The 9805-nt window shown below is 33.8% G+C and overlaps 1 protein-coding gene across 1 annotated transcript in view; it reads right to left on the bottom strand.

The window, feature by feature from the left end:
• Positions 1–3212: 3212 nt before the first annotated feature.
• Positions 3213–9805, bottom strand: part of LOC132310480 (B-type cell cycle switch protein ccs52A-like) — a 7023-nt gene continuing 430 nt past the window's right edge. Inside the window, exons 1-9 of the mRNA XM_059808652.1 lie at positions 9509–9805; positions 9235–9339; positions 6960–7139; positions 6675–6737; positions 6360–6554; positions 3905–4006; positions 3751–3813; positions 3563–3640; positions 3213–3449 (exon numbers count right to left, since the gene is read on the bottom strand). The exon at positions 9509–9805 is cut by the window's right edge and continues 430 nt beyond it. Of these exons, the coding sequence (XP_059664635.1) occupies positions 3402–3449; positions 3563–3640; positions 3751–3813; positions 3905–4006; positions 6360–6554; positions 6675–6737; positions 6960–7139; positions 9235–9339; positions 9509–9550 (876 nt within the window). The 5' untranslated portion in view covers positions 9551–9805 and the 3' untranslated portion in view covers positions 3213–3401. The remainder of the gene's footprint in view (positions 3450–3562; positions 3641–3750; positions 3814–3904; positions 4007–6359; positions 6555–6674; positions 6738–6959; positions 7140–9234; positions 9340–9508) is intronic.

The raw sequence follows: 9805 nt of genomic DNA, 5'->3' as shown, positions 1-9805 counted from the left end.
TTTTGACATATGTTATATGATTGATCTCCCCCTTTCTTTTTACAACATTACTACACGTGGCTACATTGTTTTGCAATTACTTAAGCTGTCATCTCAAGAATCTTTGAATGATCCAATGTTCTATGTTCTATTAAGACATCGCAGCAAGTGTGGGAAACTTGATGTAATTATGAAAAACTAAGAAATAACAACCACCCATTTAACATAATTGGAATTTAGACCATCACAGCCATATTCAATGAAAGACTGGTGGAAAAATATATAACAAACAAATTGAAAATACCCATTTATAACTGTGTATAATTGTGTGTTGGATTAATACAGATATGTACACCACAAAATATATATCTATATAGAGGTATAAATTAAAAAGAAAAACACTAATTTTGCAAACAAGATTAAGCCTTTACATAGTTAAGTCATAGATAAGTGATCACAATAAAAGCAACACCCTATGTTTGGAGGAAAAAATTGTGTAGGCTACGCTACAATTAGAGGAGAGGTCTACAATTGGGATTGGACTACACCATCTTACATTCTTCTTTATTAGAGGGCTTAAAAATTTTGATACCAGCCAAAGCAGAACCTCGTTTCATACAAAATTTGCACAGTGCTGTATTTAAAATCTCCATTAATTTAAGCCCATTAACATTCGGTTGGATAGAGAAAGAGAAGTCCACCAACATTTGGTTGGATACAGCCAATTAGATATAAGGATAGAGCAGGGAATAGGAGAAATTTTGGACTTATTTTGTAATATTTGTTAAATTGGGCTTTTAAATTCTGTAAATTTTGATTGCACTAAAGAAGAAGATGTACCAACACTTTCTACCAAAAAAAAAGAAGGTTCAGTATTCTAAGGACCACAAATCCCTAAATCCTAAACTGATCGAAAACCCAAATCCCTAAACTAAAAACCACAAATCCCTAACCTAAAAATCAAATTCACAACGAAAATCACCCAACCAATAACATTCATAATCAAATCTACAACCAAACTCATCTAAAAAACAAAATCCATAACCAAAAACTTGCTACAGAAAAATACAGATTTGTGTTTACCTGAACAGATGGAGCTTGAAAAAATCTAAGCAAGAGTCTGGATGCAGAGGAGAGAAGTGCAGCGTTGCAAGAGATCTTGTAGAGGGAAGAGGACCGAGATGCCGGGTTCAGATGAGGTGATGCAGAGCTTTTTCGTGAAGGAGACGAGAAGGACTGAAGGTGGCGCAAAACTGTTATAAACGATATAGGTACGGACCGCTTTTTTAAGTGAAGAACAGTGTTCTCCGCATGTTCTCCAAAATAGCAAAAACAAGTTTGAGTTGTTCTTAGAAAACAGCTACTCATTGGACTCTTGTTTTGAAAAAACAGTTTCTATAACCATGTTTCAAGCTGACCATTTTTTTCAAAAATTGTTTTTTGTAACTCCCAAGACAAAAAACTGTTTTAGGAGATACATTCCAAGCAGGACCTTAATTCTCAGCCTCCATTGAATCAAGCCCAACCCACTTCTAGCTTCCCCAATCCTACCTTCATTGCATTCTGTCCCATATAATATTTTTAGGGCAAATCATTTCAGCCTCCCCATTCGCCTCCATCTTTATTCTCGTTCTCAACTCTGAACTTGCCCTCTCTCTCTCTCCAACTGCAAACTACAAAATCTACAAGAATCAGAAGTTCAAAACTAACATATTTCAGTTTATCTATCTGTTTGCAAGAATCAAAAGTTTAAAACCCATATCGGCATATCATTTCAGATTGTTCAAAAAATTAAAACCCATATCTTTCAGTTTCAATCGCCCGCTATTCCAATTCAGGTTCGCTGTTCGCAAGCTGCAGTCGTCTCTGAACTCTCAGGCTTGCCCCCCCCCCCCCCCCCCCTCTCTCTCTCTGCAACTGTTATTAAAAATAATTTTGAGGTAATCACCGTAATCTACATTTTTTTCCTTGGAAGGAAGAGGGGTGGCCTAAAGATTTGCGAGGATGAACTTGGCCTTGACGGCGTCGTTTTGGGCAATTAAAGACTTGCAAAAAAAAAATTGACAGCTCCTATATTGAGAGAAGATTTGAGATTCTCAATTTTTGAAAGCGAGAGTCCATCGGCAAGTCCACTTTTTCCACACCTCTCGAATTTTAGGTTTGACAGCCCAAATAAAAGAACATTGGAGTTGCTCTTAGCATGTGATATTACTGCTATAGTATCCAGCCATCACATGGCAAAAGCGGGCAGAAAAGATTAGGGGTTAACTAACTCAGGCGTAAAAAGTAGTGCTTTTTAGTCTTTTTCACGTTTAATCCCTGCAGTGATCCCAACCAAGGTTGAGGCCAAGGTTGGAAGAACATTTAGAAAATTCAATTTCTTCATCTGCCATAGTCAACTTCATTTATTCGCATTAGGATATATATATTTCCCTTTATACCATACTTTATTTATCGGAAAAATAAGCAGAGAAAAGTGGAGGTGATGATCAAAAGTATTGGGACAAATTTATATTCGGAAAATGAATATGTAGCAGAAATAATTCATTTGGGAGGTATTCTTGAAATCGTAATTAATAATTTACACCAAAACAAAAACCTAATATTTGTTTGGAATGAGAAAACATACATCAAGAATCAATTCACGCACTAATTACTTTGGATTAATTTGTATCTGACCTCACTTGTAAGTCTGCAGTGGAAGAGTTTAGAAGACTACTGTTACAAGGGGGCTTTGACCAAATCGAATTTGGTATATATGGATTGAGTGTTAATAACTGTTGCGTATTCTAGTGTGCTCACCTGCGTAGGCAAGTTACTAAAGAGAAGATAAACAGAAACAAGGCAGCTGTTGAACATGTGTTCACATAAAAAGGAATCCAAAAACGAAATCATCAAATTGAATTTACAACTTTCACTCATATATTTATATATATATATTTTCATAACTCATTTTCTTCACTTTTCTAAATCCCGCACAATATTTTCCACAATATGGCACTGTTTTCTTTACAATACCATCCATCACAAGTACTACAAGTACTACAATATGCAAAGATCCAAAGTAAATTCATCGCGAGTGGAAAAGATGTTTGAATAAAAGCTGTTCTCGTGTGTGCTGGAAAAGAGAATAACCGGAAATTGTTGACAAAGAATGACATAACCGGAAATTGTTGACAAAGAATGACATAACCGGAAATTGTTGACAAAGAATGACATTAAAAGTTCTTCAAGACTAATACATTATTATTACATTACTATTTAAGAATAGTAATTTATTTACAAATTACTTACACAATGCAAGGGAGTAGTCATAGAGTATCCGTAACACCTCCCCTGTATACATCTATAAATCTCTCTATATCTTCTATACATCTATAAATCTCTCTATACACCTATAAATTGAGGTAGAAATTGCAGTGTCACCGGATTTGACTTCTTCCAAGAGATGATGCTCCAAATTCAATATTCTGCAAGATAGTTTCATCCGCATATATAAATAATTGGTATGAATATATATATATATATACACACACACACACACATATATTTTAATCATTAAAGTATTTAAAAGAATAGTTACCTGAGATTTACTAGATTTACTAGCAGGGAACACTTTCCAGAATCTAAGTGTTTCATCTCCAGATCCTGTGACAATATTCTGGAAAAACAATTATTGCAAGTGTAAGCGAAAGGGTAAACACAGAGAAACTAAAATTCTTAGTTGCTGTTCATAATAAAAGTTACAAAGAAAAAGTTCATCTAAGCTACCTGTCCATTCGGAGAGATAGCAAGGTAAAGAACTCTGTGTGTATGGCCTGTGAGAGTTGCCAACTGCAGCAACACGAGAAGATAAGCAAAACAAATTTTTTTTTTAAAAAAAAAATAACGAAAAAGATAAAACAGGTTACATTTCACAAATTACCTTCGACATTGTAGGATATTCCCAAACAACAATTTCGTTTCCGGAATACCCTTGTGTGCTGACAAGCTCATTGGAGTTCTTTGACCAGACTAGATTGCATACCTGATACAATGGAAACTTGAACATATCAGTCACCACTAGAATATTTATTTTACTGTAATTAAGAGTCTTTTAAATTTAAATAAATAAAAAAGAAAAGTATATGGTGTCGTCCATTACATGAAGCATATATAAGCCATGTGATCAACTTATCTCCAAATTATCATCTCCCATGGAAAGAATCAACCACATTACTGAATTTCATTGCATCCTATAATCAACAGAATGATCTTAAAGAGATGGAAAAAACTTGAATAATTTTTTATTGAATCTAATAATGTAGGACTCCTGGGGTGAAGTGATAAAAGTTTAGTTTGATAAGAGAGAATGTGGCACTAGAGTAGCCAGTTTACGCAAATTAAAGCCAAAATTTAGGTTTCTCAAATCCACCTTCTCAAGCGCCACATGTACGGACGCCAACAATGATGATGGCCTATTTTAGCAAGTACAACTTTCACATTTTTTCTTTAGATGATTAGCTCACTCTACTTGTTATGCCACAATGTCCAGAACTATAAAGACTCCATGCATAGTTACTAAGGCTTCCCCCTCCCCCCAAAAAAAATAAAAATCACAGACAAACAGCCGCAACACAATGAATATAAAGATTCCAAATCAATATGTTTACGAGAATTAATCATCAATCGATTAGCAAAGTATATATTAAAGTCAAACAACTAATCCATGAAAATAGAATATAAGGACATAACTTTTGAACTCAATTAAAGGACATTTTAATTTCATTATAAGTTTGTCATTTTCGCTGGCTTTCTTTTATAAGGCTTATCAAACTACAATTGTCATGCCACGTGACCTTTTAGAATCCGTGACCCACTTGCATAAAATTAATAACCATCTCTCCTGAAGTGGAGTTCTTATATCTAAGCTTTATCTCTTCTGTTGTGGTTATATCTAATAACCACAACAGAAGTGGTACATTAGGTTCAGCAAATCTAATCTTTCCAAAAACTCAATATATCCATTGGTATGAAGAAAAAAAAATGCAAAGGGGATTTACACCTGAAAACATATGAAAGGCTTACAAAAAAGCAAGATGCAGCAGCTCAAAAAAAATTAGTCCTTGTTGCAACACCCTAAGTTGTCAAAAAAGAACAGCTATTGGTTATGACCTAAAAAAATACACAGAGTAAAAATGAACTAAACAAAAAGGTTGAGTTGCTTGTTTAAATAGCGGTTCTTTTGTTATAGAAGTGTTTTTTAACACGATATTAAGATGTATGGTATAGATTTTAGATTTCTAGCATGCCTTAGATATTAAACAGTATTTTTTTCGTTTTTGTTTTGATAAGTAGATATTAAACAGTAATTGATGTAATTACTATGCTCTCAAAATCATTTGTCCAGGATGCAGTCAATTGTGCAGCAAATTATATTCGGAAACACATTAAATTTTGGACAATAAGGCTGTTTTAAACAATCTCATCTCTACAGATCACTATTTAGGAAAAGAAACAAGTGTCATTTTGAAAATGTTGGTCAGCAATTTTTCACTGAGATGTATATTTAAAGTCTTTTGACATTCTGTACTAACCAAACCAAAGAACTTACAACTTTGTTTTTTCAGTGCTTCATCATTGCATCTTTCACCTCCTTATGTTAGAGAACTTACAACTGTACCCATTCTAAAGTCTACTCATTAGAGGACCCTAGTATCATGTTTACAGGAACATCTTAACAGAAAAGAAATCTCTGAAGTTAGTTTAATGTCGTCCAAATGATTTTTCTGCCTATTCAGTAATGTGTATCAACACACACAAGGTCATTGGCATTTCAAGGGTTTATTTCAAAGTATTGCAGGTCCTTCCCGAATTTTCTCCTTCCTCCTTCCCTCCAAAATTCCAAATAGAGGGAAAAAAAGAAAATAAAGAAAAATTAACCATGATATCCTGATTTTAAAGGTCCAATTCTGTACCATCAATCACCCACTCTTAAGGATAAAAAACATCCGGAATTCTCATGCTTTGTTAATTAGTAATTTAACAACATACATCTTTAAGACTTGAACAACTTGTAATTTTATTTTCTTAAATTCTTTATTTCTTCTAAATTCATGGTGTTTGATTACCCTAGTATTAGGGCACGAGCAACTTAATTCCCCATTGTAATCCGTGCACAATTATAAGACATATGAATTCCAGGCTTCAGAAATTTAAAACTAGAAACTCATATGACAATATAACGATTTTTTTCTTCTTCTTTCTGGAAATTCAGTATAACGATTATTCCCCTTGAAAGTGACAGCTTGCAACAAAATTAACAATCTAAGTCCATTGTGTGAATCAAACAAATTCAACAAGAAATAAAATCAATACTATGTAAAGGCGAAGTAGCTCACCTGGCTTCCTGTGTTCATGCAGCTCAAGTGTGAGTTATTGATCGTGTTCCAAAAACGCATGCATTGGTCAGCAGTACCACCACCAGAAGCTAGAAGCGCATGAGCATGGGGGGACCATGCAATTGCTTTTACAGCCGCAGTATGCTCACAGTATTTCAGCACAGGTAGAGTTGAATGTTGATTCCAAACAAAAAGCTGCAAGGGAAGAATTATTTTCCAATTAGGAGTTAAAAATATCAGTCACAGACCCTGGCATACTAGAGCAACCATGCAATAAGCATCATGATAATTGAGATTTGAAAAAGCATCACATACTTGACCATCATTATCACCGGATGCTAACTGGTGATTATCATAAGACCACTTCAATCCACAAACCTAAACCAAAGCCAGTAACATGAGAAGGAACTTAGAGAAAAAGAAAAGAAAAAAAAAAAAAAACGAAGAATGAATTAAGAGTAATAATTAATGAAAAAAGACAATTAATAAAGAGCAACAAAGGAAAGAAACTCATATCATACTACTAAATTAGTCAACATGAGACAAGAGAAGACATATTTCAAATAAAAAATAGATTTGAAGTGACGTTTGGAGTCTAACCGCTGATTGGTGTCCAGTTAGCTTACTAACATGCTCTTCAGGAGCACGTATATCTCGTTGAAGAATGGTCTTGTCCTTGCCACCTGATGACAAGAGAGATGAACTCCAAGCTAGTGCAAAAACATTCAATTGATGACCCTCCATAGTTCGTACCCTCTTGCAGCGAGATGCATCCCAAATCTAAATATAATGAAGTAAAGAATTCATAAATCAGTCATGATACTGGGCAGTATATGTATTACACAATTATTAGAGTGGTTGGCGTAACAAATAAAATATCTTTATTATTACAGGGACTGTTCAAGCTTATCAAATATATTTTTACAAAAATAAGTGATGTAGAACGGGAAGAGAGAATGAGAGTGAGGAGTAGGGAGAGGAGAGAGGGAGAGGGAGAGAGGAGAGAATATATCAGAAATTCAATACTCTATTATTCAATAATCATAACAGGTACTTTATCCAATAAATATGACAATGTATATACAGGCAACCAAAGAAAGATCAAGTCATAAGAGTCAAGAATGGCTGCCATGAGCCCTAGAAAACCATATAGCCTAGCCTGTAATAGCTACGGTAAATGAGATTATCATTAAGTTACTACTACTAGTATGTTAAAGTTACGCCAAAAAGTACAGTATCTTCAGGGGACACCATCACATGTGTTCCAAAGTTCTTTAACGTGTCCAAATTAATACGGTATCACATCTCTTGGTCAATATAAATATGTAACTTTTAACTGCAGAATCTAATAAAATAATATTGATATATGTGCAACTTTTCTGATTGTTTCAATTCAATTTTACTTGCTTTTTATCAAAAACAATTTATATAGACTAACAAATTCATTTATTTCTGATTTTTTATAATTTTCAAAAATTCTGTAAATTTTATTAATATATTAATACATTTTGTACTTTTATATTAAAGATTAAGTAGACTAATATATGTGTAATATAAAGATATAATGTACAATACACACTAATATTCTTATAAAAATGCATTTTAAAAAAATTAAAAAATTTAGGTTAAAAAAAATCAAAAAACTAAAACAGATAAAAATGATTACTTTATTAGCTTTTGAAAAAATTCCAAAATATTCTAAGAATAAGTAGATCGGGAGATTCACAACAAGATCCATGAAAATGTTACATCTAATGTAGAAAAACAACATTTTCATATTAAATATAGGTAAAAGGAAGAAAAAAAATTACAATCCTACCAATATTTCACAAAATCATGAAGCTTTTACTGAAGATTTACAGCCATTTTTTTTTTTTTTTTTCCCTTTAGACTTATATATTTAAGTTGTTGGGTGTTTTTGAAGGCTCTTTGGATGTGCTGAGGAACTCATTTGTAAGCGAGAAAAATGAGAAGTTTAGGTACTCATTTGGAAGCGAGAGAAATGCGAAGTTTAGGAACTCATTTGAAAGCTAGAGAAATGAGAAGTTTAGGGGGAAAAAAAATAGTTTATATTGTTGGTTGGCCAAAACTGTAATGTTGCAGCCATGATGTATCCATCGCAGCTGAGCCGCGCTGAGCCGGTAATTATTCATAGACTCGCCAAGATATCAGCCCGACTCAGTTGTGGTGGCAGTCACGGCCAAGTCTGTTACACTGAATTTTAATTTTTTTAATATATATATAAATGATTTGGTTACATTATGAAATCAAACAAGAGGAAACCGGGCTTGCAAAACCATATCAAATTTACACGGGACGAATACAAATTTTAGGATATCTGGTTTTAGTTAAGTATTCCAAGGCTTTTAATATTATGGACTTCATTTTACGTTAGGAAGGGGTTAATACAACAAACTTGATATTCACCCAATAGAGCCCTCACATTAAGTTTTTCACAGAGATTGATAAGGACTACATACCTCCGTATTGATGTAGATTTATTTATATGTGATATTAGAGCTCCAGCCCTACAGTTTGATTCATGACTTTGCCTTTGTTATCAAATAGTCTGAGTAAATTCTGCTCCTCAGTGTACACCTTAAAGTTTCGATATACATGGTAGTCCTTTTCTCACAGGAACTTCTGTTAATTACAACCAGACAACTAGCAGGATTATTCCTTATTATGGTTTCAAAAGTATGTCAATCCCCAATTGTTATTTGGGCTTGGTTATACCCGTCAAAGTTACTGTTTAGTGTAAATAATTCAAGGAACATGTAAGGTTGCAAGATGTAATTGACATTTTATATTACAAAAGCCTTTGCGCATACCAAATAAATGGCTCATAAGTTCAAATTACCCTCACAAAATATACCTGGACTTTGCCCTTGTTAGTTCCAACCGCAAGATTCGTTCCATGCTGAGCCCAACTAACTGAACACACACTTTCATCCACCTCGAAGTCGCACAACTTCGTCAGCTGCATATGGAGTGCCCGATTAATAATATTTAAACATAAGCACAAGTTCAAGAAGTTCATCAAAACGGATTTTAATTTAATGTGTATACGTGTATGCGTGTATACATGTATTGTTGGCAGCTTATGATTGAAATAACACACAAAAAAAGGGGAAAAACATAAAACTCACCTTCTTATTGCAAACATTCCATGTATAAACACAGTTACCCATACCCACCGCCAACACATTATGCGTGGACCAGTCAACAAGATTACTGTAATAATCATCTTTCAACTCCGGTGCATATAAAACCTAATGAGAAAAAAAAGAAAAAAGAAAGAAAGCAATTCAATACAATACCCATAAATTTAAATCATCTTAAACAGAACAAAATAAAACCAAACCAAGAAATTCACCTTATAAGGATTCCTAGGAATCTCCCTCGGAGCCTTAACCCGACTATGACTAACCCTGGAAAAGTGATCA

This window comes from Cornus florida, unplaced genomic scaffold, assembly GCF_030987335.1.
Source record: "Cornus florida cultivar Cherokee Brave unplaced genomic scaffold, ASM3098733v1 CherokeeBrave_3.0.0_Hap2_Chr05, whole genome shotgun sequence".
Lineage (NCBI taxonomy): Eukaryota > Viridiplantae > Streptophyta > Magnoliopsida > Cornales > Cornaceae > Cornus > Cornus florida.
The sequence above is the reverse complement of the archived record's forward strand: the minus strand, read 5'-3'. Positions and strand labels throughout refer to the sequence as shown.